This window comes from Onychostruthus taczanowskii, unplaced genomic scaffold, assembly GCF_017590055.1.
Source record: "Onychostruthus taczanowskii isolate IOZ18803 unplaced genomic scaffold, ASM1759005v1 scaffold18, whole genome shotgun sequence".
NCBI lineage: Eukaryota > Metazoa > Chordata > Aves > Passeriformes > Passeridae > Onychostruthus > Onychostruthus taczanowskii.
In genome coordinates this window covers 2,272,730-2,300,424 of record NW_024499017.1, presented here as the reverse complement: position 1 = coordinate 2,300,424, position 27,695 = coordinate 2,272,730, and the positions used below count along the sequence as shown (strand labels likewise).

Below are 27,695 nucleotides of genomic sequence, written 5' to 3'. Positions count from 1 at the left end.
CTCAGGTAAGATGCTCAGGTAGAATTTCATTCACTATACTTATCAGTTTTTATTTACTTATTATTGCTAAAATACTCAGGAAAAATAAATAGAAAGGTAAACCTAATCCTACTGGATAGGAATTAGTGTTTTTCTAGACATAAAATGCATAGAAAGTGGCAGCTGTGGATTCAACAGCAAAGCTACAGCATTATTTCAGGAGGAGTTGCTCACTAGGGTTAGTAAAGTGGTGTACTAAGAATTAAAAAATAAAATCCCCCCAGGAAATCTCGAGGAGCTATAGCTGCTTTTCAGTGGTTTTCCCTTACAGCATTAGGTGTTAATTGGTAAGATACAAGTAGTAATCTTAGACTTGATTTTATACTGTATAACAATTCCTAAATTTTCTAGAAATGTTGAAGGACTAAAAGAAATGTATAAACATAAAACCGCCTGTAAGTACACAAAACACCCTAGTTAATTCACCTTGTCTCCATGCTTTTTCATGACACTCCCCCATTTCCAAGCCCCAAAGAAATGAATAGAGCCATAAGAATAATATTTTTAATTAATATTAATACAGAAAGAGCACATAGTACATTCCTTTCCAGCAGCAGCTCATTCAGCCCTACCATTGGAAAAAAAAATAAATTAAGGCTAGTTGAGGGCAACCTGATCCAATGGTTTGTTTCCCTTATGCCTTCTTGGAGACAGCCTTGTAAGCTTAAGAGACTATTTGTGCACAAAACATGGGATGTTTATTTAGCAAAACATCAAGAACAGATAAAAACATGCTTTGTTACAGTGGTAAAAATACACAGAGCTTTCAAGCTGCTTTTTACACCAGCTCAGTTGGGAAACCACACCAGTCTGGTATGCAGCACAGTGGTGCCTTGGTATTGTATGGAACTGGCAATTGTCAGGGATCATGGTGACCACGCTCAGCTACTCAGTGGAGTATAAAGTGCACGAGAAAAATAAGTGCATTGAAATGAACCATTTATGATCAAGAGCAATTCTTGTTACACACAGTACTTGCTTAAAATGGGAATCTCACAGGCTGTTCAGTACAACACAGTACTACAATTTTCAAGAGCACAGAATCAGTATCACATATTAGAAAGATCTTTACTGAACACAGATATTTTTGTATTTTTTTCCTCCAATTATCTCCCCCGCCCAACAACAAGCCTTCTGATGTAACTTACAGTGGGTTTGGTTGGGGCTTTCTTGAAGGATTTTGTTTGCTTGAGTAAATCTGTAAGGCATCACCTTTAGCTAATACCTCCTCTTTACCCTCTATGTTCAAACTAAGCAAGGATCTAGTGGCACAGTGATTTGTTCCATTTTTAACCCCTAGTTCTAAAAATGTTTAGCAGAGCAGGCAAGTTGTGTGGGATGAAGGCTTTTCCCCCGGTTACAAAAGTTTGTCCTACGAAACTTTACATTTTTACAGGCTGTCAGGAACCATGTTGTCAATGTATTTTCCTACTCACAGGTTAAGGCCATTGTTAGCAGTGCTTATGAGCCAAACCATGAAGAATGATCAAAGTGCTATTAATTTGGGGGGACATTCACCATATTTAAAAAAGAAAAGAGGGAAAATAATTGATTGGGAGGTTTCCAAATGTATTAAACAACATAAATGTTGGGTGCTTAGTCACTGGACTCTTTGGGCATTACAGCAGTAGATGCTTAGAATGCAAGCTTCAAAATAGCTTATTCAAATCCCCTACAAATATATGCTGAAGGCTAAAAAACACTCAGAAAACCCCACCTTTTTTACCCTTGCATATAAGTTATTTTACAAGTTTCCTTTCACAGTGAAATCACTTTTCTGTTTGTATACTCATTTCTGAGAAAGGAAATAAAATTGGGGTTATTTCTGTAACATTTCATTTACATTGCTAGATCACCTCCAATGCAGTGCAGTACAGAACACAGCAATACATTTTAGATTAAAAGAAGACTCCTTGATTGCCAAAACTAATTTTTTTTTGCATGCTGTAGAATATATCTCTGCCCTCTTAAGTGGGCAACAAACTAACCATGTAATCATACAGTGCTTGCAAAACTATTTATCATTTTGCAATAATCTATAGTACAAAAGGCAGGCTGCAAAGCACTGCCTGCCTTTCCAAACAGTATTTGTCACCAAGAAGTGTGCACAGTACAGAATATTCCCTGTGTGTCCCACAGCAAGAGGCCACACTTCTTTTCCTTTTCCATTGAAAGGCCAGGAGTTTGGAGGCAAGAAGCCAAGTTCATTTACCCATGTGCATTAGTTCACTTCTGCTAATCAAGTATATCTCCTGAAAAGCTGGAACCTTTCCAGCTGTATGAAAGAGTGGATATTTTGCTACAAGATTATTCACCTAGGAAACTTTAATAGGGCCAATTCCAATTCTCTCCTCTGGCCATAGCAGGTCCAAGGCTGTTCTCCAAGCTCAGGCAGGAAGAGGTAACTGTACATAATGAGTTGGGGGGGAGGTGTTGGAAAGATGACACCAGTGGAAGACATATGAAATTAATGCACTAGGAAAGTCAAAAATAAATCTAGGGCTAGGGAAGAGAAAGAACCCAGACATTCAGACTGGTCTCCTGGGTGCAGGTTTGTGCTTGGTCTGTGTTTGCTCCTTGTTCAAAGGGGTCACTGCTTGGACCTCCTTCCAGGCTGGGACACAAGGGGCCTGGTTATAGAATCCATCACCTAAAATCTCACCAAATTTTTTCAGGAGAGAAAGAGGTCAAGAGCTCTCTACTGAAACAAAAGAGTTTTGCCAAGGAGCACAGACTGGTTAAATAAGGCAAGGGAACATGAAAGCCAGGAGACTCTTCCAGGCCAAAGCACGGGTGACAACTTCTAATAACCTTGTTGCTCTTGAGAGTGAAAGGTTAGAGCACAGTCCATGCAAAGGCTAACAGAACAGACCAACCCCTTCAGCAGCCCCTGCTTCTCACAGATTAGTCCTTTAAGCAGTTTTCAAACCTCTCTCTACTACCCTCTATGGTTAAGGGTGTCCCAAAGAAAGATTCTACGTTTTCCAAGAAAAACAAAGTAACCACACTTTCTACAGTAAGGGATCAGCCTCCATGGCCGTTAAAACAGTGGCTTCTTCAATGTAGCTTTTCCACTGTTACATTTTGTTATCTCTTCCCTTCTATAGACTTGATCCCAAAAAGGAAGTTTCCATATAAAACAGGTTAAGAGTTGAAAATGTACAGTTCATATAGATGCAATTTGTACGACCAGATGTTACTGTATATATATAGCTGCATGTTTGCTAGTAGTGTAGAGAAGTAGCTAAAAGGCAACTAAAACAACAGTATGTCATTGCAAACAGGAACCTACAGACTTTGAAGTATAGTACTTTACATAAACACAGGTTTTGCAGCTTTTCAAGTTAGTTTTCATCAGATACTTGGTATACAGTAAAACTCTGATCTACCTTTATGTATAGCTTCATCTTTCCAGGCAGAGATTTTTAATATTCTCTTTTTAATCTTACTAATCCTGAAATGAAGAGTCAGATGTGTAACATTCCCAGGCAGTAGCTTAATGTACTGTAGAAAATTCAGTTTTATTTACCAAGGTCGAGAATTCACTTCAGTAACATTCCCTGAGGCAATCCATGATTTTATTGTTTTGTCCTGGAATCATTTGTGTACAGTTACTGTTCTGTTCCAGACTGCTTTGTTTCTTTAAAAATAGACACTTAGAAAAAGACATCTGTTAACTTTCATTGCTAATTTTATATTTTAGCAATTATGCTTCCCCTTAATATCCTCTTCTTTTCCTCTCTTTCCCCTTCAAAAGTTGCAAGTTAACAACACAGCAAGCCTGTGTGCTTGATTTTTGCAAGACAGGGATTCAGATCTTTAAATGAATGTTAATTTGTGGAACTGAAAAGAATGTAGTAGATGAGAGAACACAATACGCAAAGAGCAGTCCAAAATTTATCTTACTCAAACTGAAGTTATTCTCTCTTTGAGAGAGAATCTATGGTGCTAAAAAGATCAAGGATGAGGAGACAGGGTGGGGGTAGAGAAACACGTAAGAATCATCATCCCTGTCCACAGAAATGCACTGAGCTAGAATACTGTATCCTTACATTCCCAATGGACTAAGGAGATTTCTCCTGATATAATTCCACCTTTAACATTTTTAAAAAGCCTGTGTATCATCAATTCACTTAAAGCTTTTAAGTTTTAGTAACTTAACTTTGTTTATAAAACAAACACACACAAGCACACTTCCTAGAGTGCAAAATGCTTAAATACTTCAGTGACAGAACTCCATATGTAGTTTTTGGAACAGTAAATCCTCTTGATGTCATAATCAACTTCTTCCATTGCCAGCAACGGTTGCATTGAACTACCCAAAACTGCAGCAAACCCAAGAGTGGGTGCCTCTGTACTCTCTCCTCAGTTCTGCAGAGGTTCATTTGTATAAACTCATTGTTGGACTCTGATACATGCACATGTAAGCATCACAAAGCAGTCTTCGTGCACAGCCTTGGATTTTCCTGGAATCCAGTGAGTGCAATTCTTCTAGAGACATCTTCAGGTATTCACCAACTTCTGGACACGGGGTAACTTGTGGAATGTTGAAGCCATTCTGACCTCCTTTTAAACCATTAGGAAAGAAGGAGAAACAGATTAGGAGAACATCTACATATATTTGCTCTTCATAATGTACTTTTGTTATGACAGCATCACCAGGTCTTGAAAACACCTTCTAAAAAACTTAAATGGGCCACACTGGACTGCTGCAGGGTAAACACCTATGAGAAGTGTATTGTTCCAGAAATCACTGTTAGAATCAGAATATCCTGTAGTGTTTACCCACAAACACCACACAAAACCAGGGAGAACTCCAGGTTTTCATTAACACTAAAAATTCTGTGTGACTTTAGGAAGGTGACCTGAATACATAAACCACCTCAATCTACTGAATTTGTTAATAACATGACAACTGGTAACAGCTGATGAATTTACAAACCATGTCTGTACCTGACTTGCAAGACTAAGGCACAGTTTGCTCCTGGCCATTTTCATAAAACTGAGCAATTTCAAACAAGTATGGACATCCTGCTGTTCTCAGCAGAGATTTTTAGCTTAAGAAGAAAAGGTGGAGAAAAATATTTGCAATACTTAAACCCCCCCCCTAAGATCAGCAGGAGATATTTCCAGAATCTCATGTATCTAAATTCCTGAAATAAAGTGGTTCTTTACAAACATCAGTCACACATATTTCAAGCACTCTGAAACGAAGCTCGATTGTCTTCTGGCTGTTGTAAGAAAGTGACTTCACTTCTGCAGCAGTATCATTTTCAACAGGAGGCAAGACTCTTCTCTCCCTGCCAACTCACACTGTAAGAGGGGTTCAAGAATACTTCATGCAAAAACTGTTACTATGGGTCTGACACTTCATCTATTACTGTTTTTCTTAGGCACCAGAATTTCAGAGCCCATATTTAAATGGGATTTGTTTAAAAAGCAGCATCTAAGAAAACAGTTGTTTTACTGACATTTGTATTATTACAGGGTAACAATTTTCCACTGATAACTCTAAAGGGATTCAAAGGAATAGCATAGATGTTGTAATGTGTGACTACTTCCTTTATTCTAAAGACAGCTACCATAAGTCATTTAAGAAAAAGTAATAAAAATATTTGTAAGCTAACTGATAATCACGTACATCAACTTAAATATAAACGGAAAGTACATTCCTGCAGTTGATTATTTAAAATGAATTGTCTCTGCCTAATTTGCAAAGCACAGAAAAATGTATAGGGAGTCCTACTCGGAAACTTCTGCAGTTACTTCTGTACCATCTTATTACTGAGGTATCCAACTGAGGAGGAACTCAGAATACACAAATCAGCAGCTGCCATGAAATCAACGTGCTAAGGTAAGGCTGAGCCAAGATCAGTATCCCAGCATCAAGTACATCAAGTTAAACTACACTAATATCCCCAACACTTTAGAAAATAGTCACTGAAATCTAAACTACGGATACAAAACTGTAAGGGAAAGCGAAGAGAGCAAAGGAGAGGTTACCATCCCGATCTGCCATGCTGTCGAAGAAGAGCCAGGCGGAGTCGTCCCTGCCGTACTTGACAAAGGCCACGTAGTGGCTGGTCTCGATGCACAGCACCGCAAACAGCTCCATCTTCTGCGACGGGATGCAGCCGTGCCGCCAGTCCCAGTCGGGCAGATCCTTCGGAAGTGACAATGGATTGAATTTATGACTCTGTCTCTTGGGATGAAGATGAACCTACAATTGAAGTGATATTTCAGGAAAGAAAAGTAAGATTATTTGTTTTGGTGGCAGACAAAGCTAAAAAGGACATTACTGCTGAACAGAAGATTAATGGTGTTAGAGAAGGAACTGCAATAACAGCAGCTGACTAAACGTTTCTTCTATTTTTTCTCCACCAATGTAGTTCAATATTGCCCAGAAAATTCAAATCTAAGGTTAGAAGGGAGAACAGGTTTAATGCAAGTTTTCTACTATGCTCAGATTTGAAAACAAGCCATGACTGACATCTTCATGCAGCTGCCAAACAAAAAAACATAGCATTTATGTAATGAATTTATCAACTCTACAAAGATAGCATGAATATAAAATTAGATTTAAAACACATGGTTACTACTTCTCCAGTGTCCAGTCTGGGATTTGGCAGTTGCCATGCTGATAAACACATTGCAGGAGCTCCTGATCTGTCACCAAAAGAGACACTTTACTTGGTGGGTGGCAGCTACACTGGTGCTGGTGAAGAAGTCTCACTATCTCTTCTGCCTCTCTTTCGATTACCACAGCATTAACCATTTGGGTAAAACCCCTGTAAATACCAAAGACAAGCACTGACCTGTGTATTGCACGTTTTGCAGAACTGCTTGATTTTGCCAGCAGAAATATCAGTGTCTTCATAACACTCCCTGCACTCGTACATAGCGAGCCCTCTGCAGATGCGGCACTGCCTGGGAGCTGCAGTGGCAACAAAGGTATTAGTCTCCAGGCTGGGGAGGCTTGGTTTTTCAACAAAAGGAATATGAAAATGAAGGAGAACTATTACTTTAAATGGAAAACGACACTACATTAAAAAAAAAAAAAAGTTAAAATGAGATTGCTAATCAAAGAGAAATGAACCACTCTATTTAACTTCTCTTTGGTGCAATGTGGATTAAGAGAAAAACAGTTACACTGCTAAGTGGCAAAACAAGATGATAAAAATCAAGTGCATGAACAAGCAAAAACAAGCTTTTAAATCATGTTAGCTCTCTCTCATCATAGTGGTCTTAGCTCCTACAGCTGTCAACACCAGGAAAAAAGAAAAAAAAAAAGCAAGCATAAGCTGATGGCCAATACGGTGAGAGAAAAGGCCATGGCAACTTCAGAGGTTATTATTCTAAGGAATTTTGGCAGTTTTATTAATTCTTAACTTAAATTTAAAACCAGGTGTCCTTCCTTAGGATAACGCAATTAATGTCAGAAACTTAAGTCACAAAAAGAAGTGTCATAATTATGGCTAAAAAATGCACAGCCACAAAAAAGGAAGTTGTTTTCTATACATTCTTCTGAATTAGAGCTTCTAATTTACATGAGGGGAAAAAGCCTTCTGTCCAGTAAAATTTCATTTCTCCTCAGCCCGAGCATCTGACACTATCTTGGTAAATACCTAACAGGAAAAAAAAATCCCAACAAACCACCAGAAGTATCAGGAATACTTTAACTGTCTTAGTCAATCTCAGCAACTCTCATTATACAATGCAATGTTATATACTTACTGTCTTCAAGTAAATCTGTTATATTTAATTCCAAGGATGGAAAAATTTTATTGAACATTTTGAAGTCTTTTCCAAACCGGGGCATCTGTATAATGAGGCAAGAGGGTGCCTAGGTAAAATGCCAGAAAATAATGTAATGAAGTTGAGATAAATAATTATCTAACTTTGTAGATAGTCTTCTAATGCTATAAACACATTCATGTTTTTTAAACTCACAGCACACTGACAGAGGTATCTCAAAGTATTAGTCCTTAAAACAACTCAATGGCAGCAGCTAAGAAGTTTTCTTTTAGTAATTCTTTACCTAAATCACTTTGATCTGTTCAACCAAAGAATATATCTCATTAAGTTAACTTTAAAATGCTTTTGCTATGTAGGTATCCTGGATCACTGACACAGTATTACCATTTCCAAAATGTCTGCATGTTTTTGCACCAAATCTTGCTTTTCTCCCATTGCTGAATGGGCAGATATTTAGGTATGATCACTTCTAACAAGGAACTGCTGTCACCAACCTCTGCAAACTTCAAGTTGCTGTTGATGAATGACCACTCCAGTAACTGCTGAATTGTTGGGACTCCAACTTTCTCATTTTTGTCCATAAAAATTTGATAGAAGTAACAGTCTTGTACTTTCTGACCTGCTGATCTAAAATCAGTTTTAAAGAAAAAAAAAAAAAAGAAAACAAAAAACAGATTCTGAAGCTCTACTGCAAAGATAAATTGTATATTCTAGCTAAATAACATCTACATGAAAATAGTTACCAAGACATCCTCTCTGCATTGAAATATATTGTGCTTTAAAAAAACCCAACAACAAAGCCTGGCAAAGCCCAGCCCCCTGCCCCCAAAAACAAAGTGCCAGGCAGTCAAGTATTAACTTTGAATTGATTATGGAAAAATTTAAAGAAACAAAATCAATGTGAGTTTCAGAGCATGTTTTAAGAACATATGCTTGTGAATGGCTGAACTACCAACTAAGCATCTGCATCAAAAACTCCAAGACAATAAAACAGCTTTCATTGGAGAGACAATTAGGAGTTTCAGTAATAAAATATCCAATGAAATAACACTAATTATCTGCAGTATGATGGGTTTAATGAAACATTTCCTCTAAATCAGGGTGATATTTACACTGCTTCCTGCAGTGGAAGTCTCACACAGATGGCTAATGTTGCTAGACTTGCTCTATAGTTAGCAGAGAACTCTCCAAAAGGATAATCCAAATTCAAGGCTGTCCAACTGTGATTGTTAAGACTCCTTCCACACCTAGGCCAAATCTGAGGCAGATTACCACACAAACTGCCAATGCAAGCCATAGAAAGTAGTCTGGAGAAACTTCTTTATCCTCACCAAAATAAAAAGGGAAAAAAAACCCTTTCCATTAAATACACAGAATCTTACCACAAACCAATTATCCTCCTCAAAAAACAAAAACCACAAAACCACAACACATCTTGTATAGCTAGGGAGAGGGACACAGGATTAAGCTACCAATTTAAGTGTGTTTTGAGGTCAGATGTTCAAAACATATTGAAGTATCAAGTATCAATGTTTTCATATCGTGTTTCTGTCAAATAAACATAACTCAGATATATCTGTGAGGAGATCTTCAGATAAACAATTCAAATCTTCTGGAAGTACAAAAGAAAGGATATAAAAATGATGCTCAGGTTGAAGAAATGGTTTCTGCTACTACAGAGAAAAAACATGCAGGACTGACTAGCCTCTAACAGCAAAATAAAACCATTAGGGTGGAGCTGTTTCATCTCAGCATCGAAAGTTCCTGAGAACTTTCACCTAATTTGCTATAAACTGTAACCTCCTCCAATCCCAGCCAGCATTTAAGCCAATGCTGCTTTTAGAATCCTCTTGACACCTGAATACTCTAAAAAGCATGATGCTCAGTGTTACCACTACTAAGAAGAAAGGAGACTTCTGCACTGCCCTTGAGGAGTTCAGGTATGTGCACAATACACACAAACTCTGCTGCTAAAGCTGAATGGTGGAACAGAAGTTTTGTTCTGTGTATGGCAGAGACACAACAAATCCCTTGAAGGCCAAAGAAATAAGATTCACCTTATTTTCAACAGTGGCTCAACTCTCAGAATATGGTGAAATAAAATATTCAAAAATTCTTCCGGATCTGGAGGCAGGAGAGAAAAAGAGTTTTGTCAGCATGCAAAACCAGATACATTACTCAAGACTCATTGAAAGTGAAGGTTTTCAAAATTTTCATAGAAAAAAAGTAACAGTTAATTTTTACAGCTTTATTACCCCAATAAGACTATGACAAACTAGGAATATTTTCATGACAAACCTCTATTAATTCTTTTAGTGTTAGATGGCCCTAATAAAAGGCTCAACAGGGTAACAAATCTTTTCAGTAGTTAAAAAAGATGCTCTGTATTACAGAGGAATCATTTAGCACCACAGAACTTTTCCAGGAGAAAGAAAAGCTTTCAAAAGGAAACAGTGAATCTGCAGAGAGCCACTGAGGAGCAGTGACAGTAACACAAGACCTACACCATAGTCCCAAGTTCATCTAAACTAGGGACCAAGTTCTCTAATCAAGAATGCAGCAAACAGCACTTCCCAGAGGGCTGTTCTCCCCCACCACAATTTGCTGGTGTATTTCACTCCCTGCCACTAACTGCAGTAAATACTGGTTCAGCATTCAGTATTTACAAAGAAAGTAGTATTCTCTTGAATAAAAGAGAAACAGTTACATAATGGAATGTTAATTAATCAATACATGCAGCAGAAGACCAAAAAGTTGGGAACTGATTTTTCTAAAATGATTTGAACATTTTAGTTCTTAATATACTACATAACCATTGTAATAATAAAATGTTGTAGTGCAAAAGTTTATTCCTCAGGCATCAAATGAAAATTTGAAAGAGGACAAACACCCCAGCCTTATCAGTCTTCTCCACTAACTTTAAGGGACACAGGAAGGCACTAAAGAAATCTAGACAGTGGAAAACTCCAGAGTTGTTCAGCTACAATTCCTTACATAGCTGAGGAAGGAGAAAGTCCTTTCTAGCAGCCAGTGGACACGCAGATCTCTGCTCAAGACACTACTGCCATAGAAAAATATCTGGGTATTTTGTTCTGGTTTAATTATGTAGCAAGGTTCCTCAGTTCCTTCATATTAGATTCTGTAAGTGTCAAAGAAAAGCAAACCTCCCCCATTACCTTTTTCCTCTGAAGTGAATCCTGATGCAGCCTCAACTTTTTCAAGTATCTTCCTCAGTTTCATTATTTTTGTAGCACATACATATCCATATCTAAGATAAATGAGTTTAATAAGCTATTAGCTAATTTGTGATCAAGTCAGAGAAGTAAAAAAAAAAGCCAAAACCTTAGAAACTCAAATACACGTTCTCAAATCCTTCTTTAACTGCACATGGTATTTTTTCACAACTACATACTCATTACTCATATTTAATCTGTCTCCTAGTTTTCTTAATGTAGTATAAACTTCATGCAGTGCTCAATGCTCTTTTACAACCTTTAAGAGCATTTTTAATCATCAACTTACCACGATAACTATTTTTGGATTTGTCAGTTAATTACTTTTGATTTGTTTTCATGCTAATTTGCACAGCTTAATACATCATTTCAGAATGTCACAAAATAACAACATTGTCGGAGTTGTTAACAAAAAAAAATTTCAATATTTGAGAAAGACACAGAACTGTACTGCTGACCTAAGAAGCTGAGGCTTTGAGCATTCAGTCATTTCCCCTAAAGTTTTTAAGCACGATAAAAGGACAGTAAGGCATTCAGGCACCTGAGATTTCTGCTACTCCGTGTGCATCCTGCTATCCTGCCTGTTTACAGACCCTGAAACACACCAGGCCAAGCACACACTTCCTGTGTGTGTTGGCTTCAGGGGCCAACATTTTTATTTCTCAAAATAAAAACTTTGTCAGAAATTATTCAGTGACAGCCCACAAAATTCTGGAACTACAACTGTATTATTCACATGTTTGAAAAAAATTAAGCTTAAGAACAACTTTTCATGGAGATTTTTGTTGCACCTCCTTTGCTCATTGTGCCTGAGAAATTACAAAGGTCATTATGCTTTTTCATAAAAGCATTTTGGCCACTTGCAGACCACATGTAAAAAGTAATGAAACTTGTAAAGCCCTACTAAATCTATCAAATCGTGAACCTCCATATAAGTAACACAAATAATTTTCTTGTCAAGTACAATAGTATTAAAAACATGTAAAGATGAATGTATGTGAACAAACATAACTTGTATTTATCAATACTTTTGTATTCACACTTGTACAGATTTTACAATAGCTTTGTGCTGATCCATTTGCAAGTAAGAAACTAGTGAGAAAATATTTCTCACCAAACAATGAATAACTTTTTCCAGTTATCACTGATTAAATTTGCTATGAAGAAAAAGTAAAAATACTTTAGAAAGTACACTGAGTAGCAGCAGATAGCAAAACTTCTCAGATTTGCAGTAGGAATGCAAACACTGCAGGATCTCTCTAATTCATGTCAGACTAGAGACCAGTTTTCACTTACATTCTCAGAGGATTCACAATCTCTGTCCTCAGCAGCTCCTGAGTCTCACTGTAATACTCTACATCATTCATTTCTTTAGGTCTGAGTAGCACAGTGTCCAAAACAGAGCTAAAAGAAAACAGGCTACAAAGAAAAAAGGAAAAGGAAGGTTGTTTTGACCATTCAGATGCCCGAACAACGTAAGACAAACCAAGCAAAGCCACAGAAGAATTAAAGAACTAAACAATTCGAAAAGAGGCAGTTATGGCCAGGGGACACAGCTGCACTAAATAGCAAAGTCCTCTCCAACCCAGTATCCTTTCTGCAGCAAAGTACAGCCCAGGCAGGATTCTGCAAAGAAGCTGTAAGAGGCATTTCCCTCCCTCCACACCCTGGCCTGTGTTCTCCTTATCCTTCCACCATTTACAAGCCAGGACTCCCTGTGTCTAAACATGCAGATCCATAAGGGCCAGTCCAGTCTGGACATGAGCAGCACTTCACTGCTGGCACTGGGAGAGCACAGGGACTGCAGCACAGGCCACTGGGAGCTGCACAGGAACACACACAGACAGTCACTCAAGCAAAGATCACATGTTCTGCATTTCTAGCAAGGGACACAAGTCATGAACTTCTGCTATACAAATGATGAACTTACCAGAATAAGGTGGAGTCTAAGTAACAGGAGTTGTAATGACCCTGGATACCTTTCTTCTTTCCAATCATTGTCTCTAAACCTTCTTTTTCCATTTTTGGAGGAGTGTTTTCTTCTACCACTTCACTTAAGTAACCTCCAAAGGCTGAAATTTTTTTTTCAAAAGACACATTAAAGCCTCAAATTTTATCCCCCTTGAGATCTTCCTAGTAATATTCTATAGCTAAGTTGCTGCCTTAGTGTAAGCATTCCTTCTCTGGACTAGAATAGTATTTTATAATAGCTGAGACTCACTGTCTTCCAGAAAGTGAACAACGCCTTACATTCCAGACTGGAGTGCCTCAGAAAGCCTGCAGCACTGAATTAATTTTATCCAGTAGGAATGAAGCTCTCTTTTCATTACAAATGCCCTGTTCACATTACCTTACAAGTATCAGACACTATTCTTTGCTGTTGTCTCAGACAATACAATGTGACCCAAGAACTCTAAAATACTTGAAGTTAGGGGAAAAAAGTAAGTTTTTCACCACTAACTTCCATCATAAAAATACATGCTTTTCTTTGTTAATACTTAGAGACTAAAATAATTTGATATTATAGAAAAATAACTGCCTTTATTTCTTGTAACGGAATTATTATGTATTATTACTACGTAATCATACAGTGCTAGAGTTACAAATACCATTTTCAGTAAGAATGTTTTACAACTTCCAATGTAAAAAGTGTACAGCATAAAAAATTCCCATAATTTTATTAGATTTCTTTAAATATATGAACATTTTCTTGTTTTAAATCATAAAAGAATAATTCAACAATCACTATATTCTGTACAGGATGATCAGTTATTCATTAATCTCAATTAAGTAATACCTGTACAGATTTCCAAGTGCTCAATCAAAGCACTTATTGCAGGAATGAATGAAACCAAAGCCCTGGCCAGTTCCCAGCTGATAAACAAGAAATAAGCACAAGGTCAGTACCTAGAGAGTTGCAGCGCTCGATCTGGTTGGAAACAGGCTGGAGTGAGGCAAACCTGGAGTCTGGCCTGCAGCTTTTGAGTTTAACAAAAAGAGCTTTCTTTGGAGCACACGTGAAGTAGCGAGTTCCTTTAAATGTCCCATCCGTGCAGCCAGCACATTCATCTTCCTGAAAATCCAAGGGAGAATTCAGCATTTTTCTTATTTCCACAATTCTGCAGTAAGACATTTGATAAAGCATCTACCCATAAGTCACCCTTCTGCTACTCTGAAGCATGATATACACTTGTTTCTGCAATTTAGTATCCAAAGCCTCAACTGAGGTGTTGTTAGACTGGATTTATTGAGAAAATTAAGACTTGCATGCACCTTTCTTTCTTCAGGCTTAAACTTGCACTACATCCAAAATAAAACAAAAATTCCATCAGAAGCAACATGGAGAAGGTAGGAGGAGAGACTGTGAATTCAACCTGGTCCAGATTCCTTCTGTAGTTAGAGCACTTTTCACCACTTAATTAAATCACCGCGCTTGGGGTAGTGTGAACATTTTTTGCGTGATTTGGCTGCACAAGAAAAATGCCTGCTTCAAAACACATACAAAATGTACATCAAAGAGTTAACACAAACTAGGAGTGAACAACAACAAGCTGTTATCTTTGAAAACAGGATTTAAGGTACACTGCCTGCTTACTAACAACAGCTAGGCTTTAATGCAGAAATGCACGAGTGGCACCCAGGTTAAGGCAGGACACCCTAAGGAGCAGGCTCAGAATGCCTGTGGCAAGCTATGGCTTCAACTTCACCCACAACACCCACAAGGATCAGGACTTGTTTGTAACAGCTGGAATTCCAGTCACATTCTCACATACTTTGCTTATGTTTTACATAATTTTACACTGTTTTATGTAATATTTTATTGAATGTTGTCCCAAAATAAAGACCCCCATCTCCCTAACTGTGTATACATTAATTTAACCAATACCCCATCACAGCCTTGGCAGCAGCTGCCACAGAGGGAATGTCAGTACACAACAGCAATTCATGTTTGAGGCAAATGTGGGGGTTTTTTTACAGAGGGCCCACAGAAACACATAAAGCACATGGCTGTCAAATCAACAATATCACTACTGTCAGTTATCAAAACCAGCCTTACGGCTCTGACAGTCGTCACTCTGACTGCCTGTTTGCTGATATGCAAACAACAAACAAAAATTACATTCAGCAAAGACTACTACAGCTAGAGAATTCTATATAAATTTCCACTTAAAGGACCTTTAAATTTCATTTTTCAATTACAATCTCCATAATGTAAGCAAAGGACACTCCTCTAAAGCAAGGAATTGACCAGTCCTACAAAATCCTCTGCTCACTGTGATACAAACACATTTCAGAGCCTACTGACAGGGTAAGGTGTGGGGCAGCCATAAAAGTCAGAGCTTATGGAAGAACTCAGCACCAAGCAAATCACTTGGCAACCTGTTCAGGCAAAGCCTCCAGACTGGCTGCTTTTGCAGCGTATAAAGGCACCAGCTCTGAGAAACAAAACTAGTAATTAGCATTAATGTGAACCAGAATTTATATTTACCAGTTCCAGTCCTGCTAATACTTCATTTACTCCAGGGGGCTGGCCAATCCAGCGGATTACTCCATAGAAAGGAGGATTTTCTTTTACTTCAGCCAAAGAACCTGCTTCAAGACCATGTGAGTTTCCAATTGGGCTTGCTGATGATGGACTCTCCTGGGTAGCTGTAGTATTCACATCACCCATGACAGACTGAACAGATAAAGAGAGAGGACTGTGTGCAATAGTACCATTAGTACTTGTTGTTTTTGTCAAGCTAAAGGGGAGGGAGTGAAATCTGTTTTCTGTAGACACAGAGTTTGTTAAAGGTGGCTGCAGTGGTGGTGAAGAATGCCCAAATCCAGAAGATGAATCAGTAAGTGACTTTGAAGGGTCTTCAGCAGCTGTTAAAATTAAAACCAAGATGTTAGTAAGTGTTGGGTTTTTTTATCTTGTACTAAAAAAGGAAAGACTTGGCTCTCAAAGCAGCAACATCTGATGTAACAGGTGGGAAGCATTAACAGCTGGGGACATTTAGGAAGACTTTTGTCACTTGGCAATACTGGAGATACAGAACTGACTGAGCAGACATTGCTGCAGTCCCACCACTTTTATCACAAGCAACAGAAATTAACAGCACAGAGAAAGGAGATGTTAGAAACTACAAGAAAGTTTGAATTTTTATTTTTCATCATCACATGAGGTTTTTCCTTTGAACATGAGTTAACAGCCCCAAGGATTATGACTGTAGGGGGCGAAACTAGAAAGAGCTCACTGGGCATTGTGACTGAGGAAATTATTTGGTTCACAGCTTATAAATGCATAAATAATTGCTTGAAGATACTTGCAAATGGAAAAGTGCTTATTCCACTGACTTTATCACAACATACTTTAGTTCTAAAACAGGGAATCTATCAGTGTCTATAAAGAATAAAGGACTTAATATGTCATGAACAATGCAGTGCTTGATAAAAGAGATCACAACTACATGGAACAGCACAAGCACTCTGTGTCTTCTCTCATCTCTCTACATCGTCATAGAATACCCCGAGTTGGAAGGGTCTCTAATACACAATTGGTATTCACAGAACAAAAGCCTCTTCATCTTCACCCATTCTCCCCATGTTGTTTCATTAAATGAAGCTAATGTCTTAAAAACATTACAAAAAAAAGACATTTGTTACAGAACCAAGAACAATTTTAACCCATTTTCTTTTGTGGTTCAAAGAATTCAGGGGCTACTGCTGCTATAGGTTTTTGGTGTAACTTAAGTTTAGTATTTACCCCCTTCAGTCATTAAGCCATTAGCCATACTTTTCTAAAGTTTACCAGGAAAAAGAAAAATAGGTCTGGAAGCAAAGCAAGATATATTGATCCTTGAAGTACGTGCACTCAAGATCCTTCATACTTTTAAAAACAAAAAGAGAGATTTTGCAGAAATAATTTTTTTAAAAACCCCATGTATACTTAGATAATTTCCCTGCTCCCACTTCCAGACTGATTAGCTGGCATGGCACAGTATTACTGTTCCCATGGATCTGTAACACAGCTACAAAGACAGGCAAAATACAATTATTGTGTGCACTCAGCTACAAAGAATACTTCTTGTCTTCCATTGCCTCAGCTTTTATTTTGCCTGTGAGACATGTGCGTTGTCACAGAGCTGCACATGAACTGCCAAGAACATAATCTCCTACACGCAGAACAAAACCAAAACAGAGTACATTTTCACAGGAGTTTCAAGATACTTTCTGTGATGTAGTATGTATTCCACTATGACAACACAGTCCAACTGTTTTACATTTCATCTCATCCTTGTTTTATGTAAAGAACATAACACACTCTAGTTTTGTTTTGTGGGTTTTTAAAATACATATAAAAAAATTATCCTCTCTGTTTACCTTCATCAATATACCATGGGGATTTTGTTTTTGTTTGAGGCTGAGAGTCAACTGATGAGCCATTTAATGTGTAGAAGACTTCAGATCTGCTTCTATTTCCAGGTTCAGAGGTAGATCCTGGAAAACAACATAATTTTATTGAAGAGATTAAACTCCATTTACAAAAGGCCAACTACACTCTTATTTCCCAGTATAAATTTGTTACTACACTTTGAAGAAGACAACTGCCTTTCCACAAAGAAGCAAACACAGGCTAACAAAGCTCTAACCTTACAACAAGGTAGAAGTCTACACCAAACCAACACATACTGAGCTGAAATCTCAAGGCAGCAAGCTGAAAAGAAGGCAAAAAATTCCTCTCAAGAGCAAATTTTTGTGACTGTAAATTATGGATATAAGAGGGTATTTGCAATACAGTTACAGTAGGGGGGTTTTGGTTTTAAAGCACTAGAATTTCACAGTACGCAAATAAATTACTGATCCAATTCCAAATTTATAACTTGTGCCAACGTATAACCACAGTTACTACAGTGAAGATCATCTCTGCTAGCATCCATTGCCAGGTAAAATTACAACTTACAGAATATACTGTCATAGTATCCTACTACCCAATGTAGCCACTAGTAAAATCAAAAGACACTGAATTTTGATTTCTGCCTTAAAGAAAAAAAAAAAAAAAAAAAAAAAAAAAAAAAAAAAAAAAAAAAAAAAAATTTTTTTTTCCCTCCCGAGAGGGTTTTCAGACTTGAACAAAAACAAAGTTAAGGAAGTTTCTATTTTGGGAATTCAATTCTGGTTTTGAATCACAGCAAAATTAATACAGTCACTATTAAGTAGATCTGCTCCTGAGCTAAACATTTTGAAGTTACTAGTTCTGCAAGAAGACAACAGCAAACTGTATTTATTAAAAACCAAAACAAAACAATAAACACACACCACACTTCCAGAAAAACTGAATGCAGCCCTGACCTGGTAATACTAGACAACTAGGTAATATGGTCAAGCATTTTTGCTAAACCTCAAACTCTTTTTCATGAAAATTAAGGCAGTTTGAGCAATCTTAACTTAAACTATCATCTCCATAATGATTAAATGCATATTAATACTCCAGAGAAATTTAACTTTTAAGTACAGTTGGACTTGATCTCAAAGGTCTCTGCCAACCTTGATGATTCTGTATAACTGAAATAATGCACCAACTGACAGAAAATACTTTTTTTGCAAGCAACAAAATTTTGTAATCTTACAAAAGTAAAGAAAATCCCTTCCCATACATACCTATAGCCTTTGGCTTACTATGATTGAACAAGCCTTTGTCACCACTTCTTGAGGTATAGGCAAGCTTGGGAGGTCTCCTGTCCTGTGACACAGTCTCTAAGACATGGTACATGAAGAGTATTAGCTTCCCTTTGCTATGTTTTTACTATGTTACAAAAAGCTCACCTCAAAACATAACTGAACAAAGCTCAGCCATCAAAGCTTTAACACTGAGCAGAACAAAGCCTTGTTTGGCACATGAACAACATTTTGTGTGTATACAATCTGCTTTTATCACATCAGCAATTGCTTGCTGCAAAGTCTACCACTACTTCTTGAACACATCAAATAGGTTGACTTCACATCCTTTAATGCAGGTATGTATTTCCATTATGAGAAACAGATAAAGAAATTTTAAGTTTTTTTCTACAAACACATCTACAATAAATGCTCTTTTCAAAAAAGGGAGAAGTCCCTGTGAATTCGCCACAGAAGAGCAGAAAATTTGTGCAAAATCATGCATATCAACTAAACCAGCAAGTAGGAGGCAGACATAAGAAAAGTCAGTCAAACTGAAGTGTGAGAGCAACAATTAGAGACTACAGACTCATTAGAATCTGCCTAGAGATAGTACCCAACAAAAGTCTCATACAAACTTTTTTTTCAGAAAAGGAATCAGGGAACTGTAGTTGTTACAAGTTAATACTATTCAGTGAATCACTGCAGTGAATTTTTTCCACAGCCTTGACAGGCATTTCCAAGTATTTATTCCCAGAATGCATACATAATCCTGTCAACACCTTTCAAGCACAGAAAGAACAACTTTCTGATCAAGATATTTGAACCCCGGCAGTAAATTGAACAACAGTCCATAGAAAAGATTCCCACTACAGACACTCACATATTCATGAAGATTACACACTGCACAGTATTGTAAATACTATACAATTTAACAGGAATTTTGTTCAGTATTAAAGCTTTTCTACTAGTGAGACTGTAACCCAAAGGAGGGCAATACTGAAGAGAAATAGAGAAGTTAATTCAAGAGAACTGAGGAAATTAATTCTGCAGTATTTTTTTAATCATATAACTGTGCCCAGGCGGAGGATGTCCTAGATGTTATCAAAGTCTGCCTTCTGGTTAAGAAAGCAGGGCATACCTGGAATAACATCATTGATATGCAAAAGAAGTGTACTTTCAACACTTGCAAAACTGCACAGCTGTACTCCATTATATCTTCCATCCCAGTTTCCAATCGGATTATCCTAAAAATAGAAAAACACATTACATGTATCCCAAAAGAAGATTTACATCATACTGAGTACACACATATGTCTTTAGGAATATAAATAGTAGGAGAATGAAACATTTGACAGCATCTACTTTCTCCTGTAACTAATTTTGTATTTAGAATAGCCAAGCATTCCAGTCTTGAAGGCAAGCTTAAAACATTATCTCTTGAGAAACAGCTCCTACTTTAACAAGCATTTTTCTTTTAAAAAACATTACTGATAAACAAGCTAGAGCAATTCCACTGCATTTTTAGAAAACAGGTAATGCAACCACAAAAATGGAAGCATGTAACCAACAAAATCTTGAACTACCAAAAATTTTAAAGCTGTTGATTTTTAAAAATTCATGTTACTAGAAATAATTTTTCATTACAAGTTTCACATTTTCTTGAAAGATCAACTTTTGTCCTTGAAACTCACACTTTTAAGGTAGAACAAAGTCAAACAAAACAGTTACATGAAAAAAAAGCTTTTAAAAATGGCTAACAAAAGAAAAAGACATCCAGCCTACTTTTTTAACAGGCAGAACAAAGCCAGTCTCACAAGACAAACACTTGACTCCATGACTGACACCTAACATGGCAAGTAGCTCAGTGGAGGCTCCTCAGAGTATGCAGAGTATTTTGCTGAACTGTTCAGCATCAAATACAACACCATTTACCTGATGCCAAGAAAATTACCACCAAATGCATCTTTGAACACAGTGTTTATTTCCCATTTTAGGTCAGCCTCCGCTGAAGTAGCTTGTGGATAATGTTTCTTCTTCTACGTGCATGTCATTCACTAGCTAACACACATGCAGAAGTTATTAAAGTCAGATTATTTTCTTACCATGTCCACTCCAACAACGTATCCTAAACTTTCGTTTCCTGGTAAGACATCACAGAATATAACTGTGCCATACTCTATACTCTCTCCTATCTTCAGAGAAACCCTGGAGTTGATCTCCAGAGGAGGAAGTTCTACCTGCATTGCGTCAACTGGAGCAGCATAGTCACTTTCCAGTTCATTGTCATCATCTTCCACCAGCTCCAGTTTGTCCAAAGCAACAAAAACCCCACAATCCTCATCACATCTGAAAAGCTGCTTGCCTTGGTACTGTCCATCAGTAAAGCCCTGACCACGACCTTCTTCCTAAGTGGTGGAGGAGGAAGAAGAGGAAGGGAAAAAAAAAAAAAGGAGATAAAAAACCAAATAATGCATTTTGTGAAAAACAGTCTACTAAAAAAAGCAGTAACATAATCCAGTGTTTTGGATAAACTGTACTAAGAATTTGCCTGATGCTCTACTCTTATTGAGAGAATTCTGCTGTCAGAATCTGTGGCAAATATACAAACTGTCTATCTTCAGGGAATAAAGAGCAAGATGTCCCTAGATTAGAGAGTAGCTGCAGGCAGAAGCATTTAAACTCAGTGAAGCATGTTTTCTTCAGGTGCAAATTTTGCTTCAACCATCAAATTCTTGCCATATCAAGACAAGACTACTTCATACTAGACATAATACTAAGCATTCAAAAATTCCACTTAAATGCCATATAAAGTGGGATGATTTTCAGAAACACTTGGGCCTGAGGTTCTCAGTGGGCATTACAAAGAGTTCAGGAAAAGTTTAAAGAGTACTTTGAAAAATATACTACTACAGCAAGAGAACTCTCCTGAACCTAATCCCTCAATAGCTTATGGCTGGCATGAATTTTGCAGAAATATCTCACAAGAAGCAAAGAACAGATACATTCTGTATTTTAACTAGTTGCCATTGGACTTTTAGAGATCTACAAAATCAGCAGCCCTGAAATCCAACCCTGCATTTACAGACTGTATCCTGACACAGGCAAACAAAGTACTCAACAGAAATCTGAGAGTCAGATATTCACCATGGTAGAGCTGTAAATATTTTTGCCCAGAGGAGCTGTGGATGTTCCATCTATGGCAGTGTTCAAGGCCAGGATGGATGCAGCTCTGGGGAACCTAGTCTAGTGGAAGGTGTCCCTGACATAACAAGGGGTTTGGGACTATATAATATTTAAGGTCTATTCCAAGCCAAACCATTCCATGATTCTATGATTTAAATTTTTCTGGGCTAAAGGACTCAGAGTATATTCAAGTCTTTCTGCCAGCCTGTGCAGCACATCAAGCTTCAGTTAACATGGAGATTACAAGACTGATGTGATATGGCACATTCACATAAAAGTGTTTATGACGAGACTGAAAAGAATGGATTTTAGAGGTAATATGCTTCCAGAAAAAAAAAAAAAATTATTAGGACTTCCTCTTTATACTCAAGACATATTTTAGCTCACCTCATAAAGTATATCTGATACCACCCCTTAGCCAGTAACTTACCAGCAACTCTACTCCAAAGTATATCCCTGTCAGGGACCTTTCTTGCATTAAGGGTCCCCTGAAGCGAACAACTCCAGGATATTTCTCATCCCCTGATCTCAGCTGTACTCTAACAGGTGAGCCAATATCTATCTGGAATCCTTTAGCTAACCTGCTTTTGCTCTTAAACAAACTGTATCTTTCCTCACAGTTAGTAATAGCCAGAAGCAACTCAGCTAGTTTTTCATTTATTTCTATAACATCCTTCTCATCCACAAACAAGATTGCATGAGGTTGTTCCAGAATCTTTAATCCAATCTGCAGTTTCTTGCCTTTACATGGAATATTTCTGGAGTGTGCCACAGAAGAACGGTCTTGAAAAAACTGCCCAATGCTACCTTTGGGCACTTTCAAGAGCTTTTGAGTCTGCTTGTCTATGACACTGCATTCTTGGAGAAGCAAGTAAAAGATCCGCTCTTCCCAATAGGATGAACTTGCTTTTTCTTGACTCCATAAGCCTGAATTCATTGTGATTAAAACTTTAAAAGCTGGACAGAAGTCTTCAAGAAAAATAAGCTCTTGATTTATGTGCAGTGATCTTTCCAAATTCTACTGGAGGGTCCAATCTTTTTGAAATAAAGCAATATTCATTTTGCAAAGAAACACATTCAGAGCAGGAAGCCTAGAATAAAAAGGAAAAAAAGACAAAATTTAATTGGGTAAGCACAGCTAGCATTAAGTAGAACAGAAACAATTTAAATCCGTGACCAGATTCATTCCTCATATAGATCAGAGTTCAGCAAAATGCAAGGCAGTAACCATAGACCCAGAACAGCCACTGTACTGCTGATCATGGACACACCCATTTCTCCTCCTCACTGTAGTGTATTTAATTTCCTTCTTTAGTTCCTTGAAAAAAAAGCGCTGTGGAAAACATGTAATGAAATGCAGAAAATTAAGAAAACACACATAAGTGAAAGCAAAAAGAAAACTTAAGTGCAAATAAACATAAATAAACAACCTGCTCTACTTACAAACAGTATTTTAATGAAACTTTCCACTATAAAGCTCTTTTCCCATGCTTAGTGACTACTTATTTCTGACAAAGTGTACTGCATCTGTCATCCTGCATAACATTTTGATTTAGTGAAGCAGAAAATTGTGTTGACAAAACAGAGCAGCACAAAATGGGAACTTTAGTAACTTATAACAGCCATTTCTTTAATAGAAATGGACAGTTCCAGTAATATACAATACATGAAAACCAAACTGTGTCAGCATTGCAACATGCAGTTCTCAGACAAAAAATTGGAGGCTCTTATTTTTATCATTCCAGAAAGATAATTCGCTTCAACAAAGTAAGAAATACCTCACTTTCAGTTATTAAAATACCATGGAGCAAACATCTTAGTTAAATGTCGTCTTTGGAACTACAGTTCACAACTAATAAAATGGAAAAGAACAAATTGAAAATACTTCTTTGAGCATGTTTGTCTATAGTTTTGATCATAGTGGATACATGAAGAAAGATCTGCAGTACCTTAGGAGGATTTGTTCTTCTAAAGATGACAGCAAAGGGCAGTGTACAAATTCAGAATGTATTGTCACGTAAATGCTCCTGTTCCCAATCTGTGATGCCACAGTTTAATTCAGTTAAAGGACAATCTCAATGACTATTTATACCTAAAGGCAAATAATCTTTGTCCTTGTACCTAGGTACCCTATTTCTCCAAAACTCTTCTCTGATGGCATTCAAACAGCACAAAATCTATCACTATTTCTCCTACCCAGTTTGAACCCATTTTCAGAAGCTATTGGAAAGCAATGAAATCCAGTAGTCCTGTATTTCCCTCATCTTTTTAAACAGAGTATTTAACAAACCTCAAAGAAAAGCAGTAGCTAGAGGCAACCTGAAACTTGGGCAAAGCCTCATCTTTCAGTCCCTAGGAACTCAGATTCCTTGCTGCCTCGGTGAGGCCCTTGTACCATGCACAGATGTGACACGAGGGTGTCAGTGCCAGCAGCACACAGCAGTTCCCACCTGCCAGGTAAGTAACATCTGAGGGGCAGGATCCAGGCAGCTCCAGACCTCGCTGAAGGAAAGGCTGATGGTCCATGCATGTGTTTCCAAGTTAAAAAAATATTTTTCCTCGTTTTCTTTTGAAACACATAAATGGGCTTTAATGTTTGTTAATTGATGAGTAACAAAAAAGTGGTGAGCATAGGACTGAAATAGTTTATGTGGAAACTGATGAAGAACACGGCAAGATTCCACCCCTCCTGCCCCACTACTCAGATGGTAAAATAAGAGTTTCATACAAGTTCTCAGTAGTTTTCTCCCTTTACTTTTTCCACACAATAGGAAAAAAAACCCTCTTGTCTTGTTTTTCATAGCTGCATTTTATGTTCTCAAGAACATTTATGTTTTTTCAAGAGCTGACACACTTCACTTTCCTTTTTTTTGAGCCATTCCACAAAGTTTCTCAATCCCCAGGGGACCCCAAACAAATATCTCCAACATTACAGGGATCCTGATTTTTCCTACTTCATTTACACAAATAATTAATTTTAGTAAGTATGCATGGAATAATATACTAAAAGAGAAAGTTCAACAGCTTAAAAAAGATTTTTTTTTTTAAATAAGCTTTATCATATCTATTTTTAATAAGTATATCTTGTTTGCAAGTACATTGCTGCAACAGTACAATCTTCACATGTTTAGTAGTGAAGAATTCAGGCTGAAAACTTGTCAACAGCTGCATTTAGATTATGTAATAACTTTATGTGGTCTGTGGTCAGTCTTTCAAAGCCCTAGTCACCCACAGAAATGTTACTAAACCCACTGGCTATAGTACCAAAAGGCTTTTCTTTATTAAAGAGCTCATTATCACTATTTAAAATGCCTTCCTTTAAAAACTTATCTACAACCACCGTCCCATACAGCTTTAAAAGCCACATACCCTTCTTTTAGAATAATACAAGTGATAAATTCGTATTTTAAGAGTACAGAAAAGCCTGTCAGAAGGGCATTAAGTTTTGGCAATGTATCAAAAATACATTTACATACACCACTCATTTTAGGATTATTCTTACAGCCATTTTCCACATAATTCTGCGAGTATAGAAAAATCTTTTCATAACAAACAGCATAGTCGAGCAGACTATGACCAGAACAAACATTAGACCACTGTTGGATTAACTTGGGAACCAAGCAACTTAATCCTTACCACAAAGGCATCACTGCACTGCACAACACACCTGCAGCTACAAGACTTGTGCAAACCCAAGAGACCTTGACCACCAACAGGGACAATTTAAGTGTCAGAGCCTGTTCAGCTGCATCCTTCTATTCCACCCACTACCTGAATTTTTTCATGCTTAAAAGACTTTGGGGAGAAACAGGAAAAACACAATTATGACTGCAACACTACATACTTCAGAAGAAAAAAACATTTTATAAATTGTCAGGAGTAGGCCATAAGCTACCTGACTTCAAAGCTTCCCTAATTTCCTTTATTCCCCAGTTGTGAGTCACTGTTGTCGCTACAGAGACGTCTCATCAGAATAACAGTTTGCTCTGAAATTCAAGACCTCTGTTCCTACCCTGCAGGAGCCTTAGATGAACTATATTAAGATATTTAAACCAGCTATCAAATTTCAGAATGAACAAACGTCTGTGGCTCTGATTCAGAGTATAAAATGAAAAGGCTAAAATAAACTGTACAGTTTCTTTTAAAAACTAACACCTTAATACCAGATATAATTAAACCAGCTAAGATGCAAAGTTCTTCAACAGCCCAAAACCAATTTTCATGGGAAGGTTAAAACTAGGAGCAAGGATATTTAGGTGCAGGTCAATGCACAGAATTACATGTCGGCAATACAAGCCATGAGTGGAAGAAATAGAAACTGCTTCTCAAAACAGCGGTGCAACCAATGTATACAACGATGTCCATATACCGGTAGCACGATTCCTAAAAGAAAATGCACCTGCAGTTGTGTTCGGCGTTATAAATCTGATACAAATAATGCCCGTGAGAGGAAGAACAGGGATCATTCTCAAAGGCCAGAATGCTGTGGCGTTATGGGATTTACCAATACGGCCGCTCTGCGGACAGCCCGGGCCAGCCCTCCCCAGAGACTGAAATACGTGCGCTCACGTTCCGAAATTACATCGAATATCGTATTTCACCGCTTCTCCCACGGACTGTTTCATGGCAAGGCACGTCCGTGCGACCCACTAGGCTCCGTGCACGGCTCAGCTCTGGAGAATAATGATCCTCCCCCTGACCCACAGCTGAGCATCTCCTCTGCTCCCCGGGCGGCTCCGCGCAGGACGGGGAAGGAAAGTCCCGAAACTCTCCCGGAGCGGCCAACGCGCTGCTCGGGGAGTGAGGCTCAAGCGGCGGAAAGGCCCAGCAGGGCCCGCCAAGAGCGCAGCCACCGCCACCCCCGGCCTACCCGGCCCCGCCGCGGGGCCCGGCTCCCTCAACTCCGCAGGGACGGCGGCGGGCCGCGGTGACCGCCCGGGGAACCGGCCGGAGTGCGGCCTGAGCAGGCGGCCGCGCCAGCCGCGCCCCTGCCCGACGGCGCCGAGCGACGTCCCGCGGCCGCGCCGGGCCTCGCTCGCTCCTCACCTCCTCCTGCCCGGCCCGGGCTGGGCCTCCCGCCCGCCCGCGTCTCCGTCCCGAGGCCTCACGCGCCCCAGGCGCCGGCCCAGCCCTCTCCGCGCTGCCCCATCGCCGCGGCCGCGCAGCGAGCGCCCGCACACCCGCTCCTGCTGCCCCGGCGGGCCCGCCCTCCGCCGCGCCTGCAGCCAATCACAGCGCTCCGGCGCCACCGCTGCGCAGCGCTGTTGGAGACAAGCGCCGCCAGTCACCAGCGGATTCGGGGGTTTCCAGCGCATCGCGCTTGTATGAGCCGCAGGGCAGGGGGCGGATGGCGGAACACTCCCCCTGGAGGGCGCTGATTGGTAGTACAGGGCGGGAGGGCGGGACTTCTGGCACACCGGAGGCGCTGATTGGATGCCGCGCGCGTGCCCCCAGCGGCGGGGCCGGTGCTGCGCGCCGGTGTTGGTGCGCGTGCCACGCCCCGCTCCCGGCCCCGCGCGGGGGCCGAGCTGCCTGAGGGCGCTGAGCGCTCTGAGGGCTGAGAGCCCCGCGGCCTTGGGTTCCGCTGCTGGAGGCCGCTGCGCCCCGACCGAGCCCGCCCTGGGAAGAGACACGCCCACGTCCAGCGCCGAGTCCTGAGCCGCAGTCTCTGGTCGTTGTGCCCGCAGCACGTGGGGCGGCACAGACGCTCCTCGGGAGGCGGCAGAGACATCGCGGTGCGCTCAGGAACCTGCCCGGGCCGGGAGCACAGCTACCGGCGGGATCACGACAGGCCCTCCGTGTGCCTGGGGGCAGCCAGGAGCGGTTTCAGCCGAGGGCCGC

General features: G+C 39.2%; 1 protein-coding gene across 5 annotated transcripts; it reads right to left on the bottom strand.

The window, feature by feature from the left end:
- Positions 1 to 529: 529 nt before the first annotated feature.
- Positions 530 to 27,064, bottom strand: CYLD (CYLD lysine 63 deubiquitinase). 5 transcript variants are annotated; one of them, XM_041400532.1, is made up of 17 exons: positions 26,901 to 27,064; positions 22,285 to 22,945; positions 20,774 to 21,076; positions 19,810 to 19,915; positions 18,672 to 18,767; positions 17,394 to 17,510; positions 15,517 to 15,896; positions 13,935 to 14,100; positions 12,958 to 13,099; positions 12,324 to 12,446; positions 10,971 to 11,062; positions 9,852 to 9,918; positions 8,289 to 8,421; positions 7,774 to 7,882; positions 6,855 to 7,014; positions 6,043 to 6,259; positions 530 to 4,605 (listed from the first exon to the last, which is right to left on the bottom strand). In XM_041400532.1, exons 2-17 carry the CDS (start codon positions 22,789 to 22,791, stop codon positions 4,543 to 4,545), a joined length of 2,781 nt encoding a protein of 926 aa, XP_041256466.1. In that variant the 5' UTR covers positions 22,792 to 22,945; positions 26,901 to 27,064; the 3' UTR covers positions 530 to 4,542. The 5 variants fall into 5 exon arrangements, with proteins under 5 accessions (XP_041256466.1, XP_041256465.1, XP_041256468.1 ...); XM_041400531.1 differs by having other exon boundaries at positions 6,855 to 6,973; positions 26,901 to 27,063; XM_041400534.1 differs by having other exon boundaries at positions 6,855 to 6,973; positions 20,909 to 21,076; positions 26,901 to 27,062.
- Between the last annotated feature and the right edge of the window lie 631 nt (positions 27,065 to 27,695).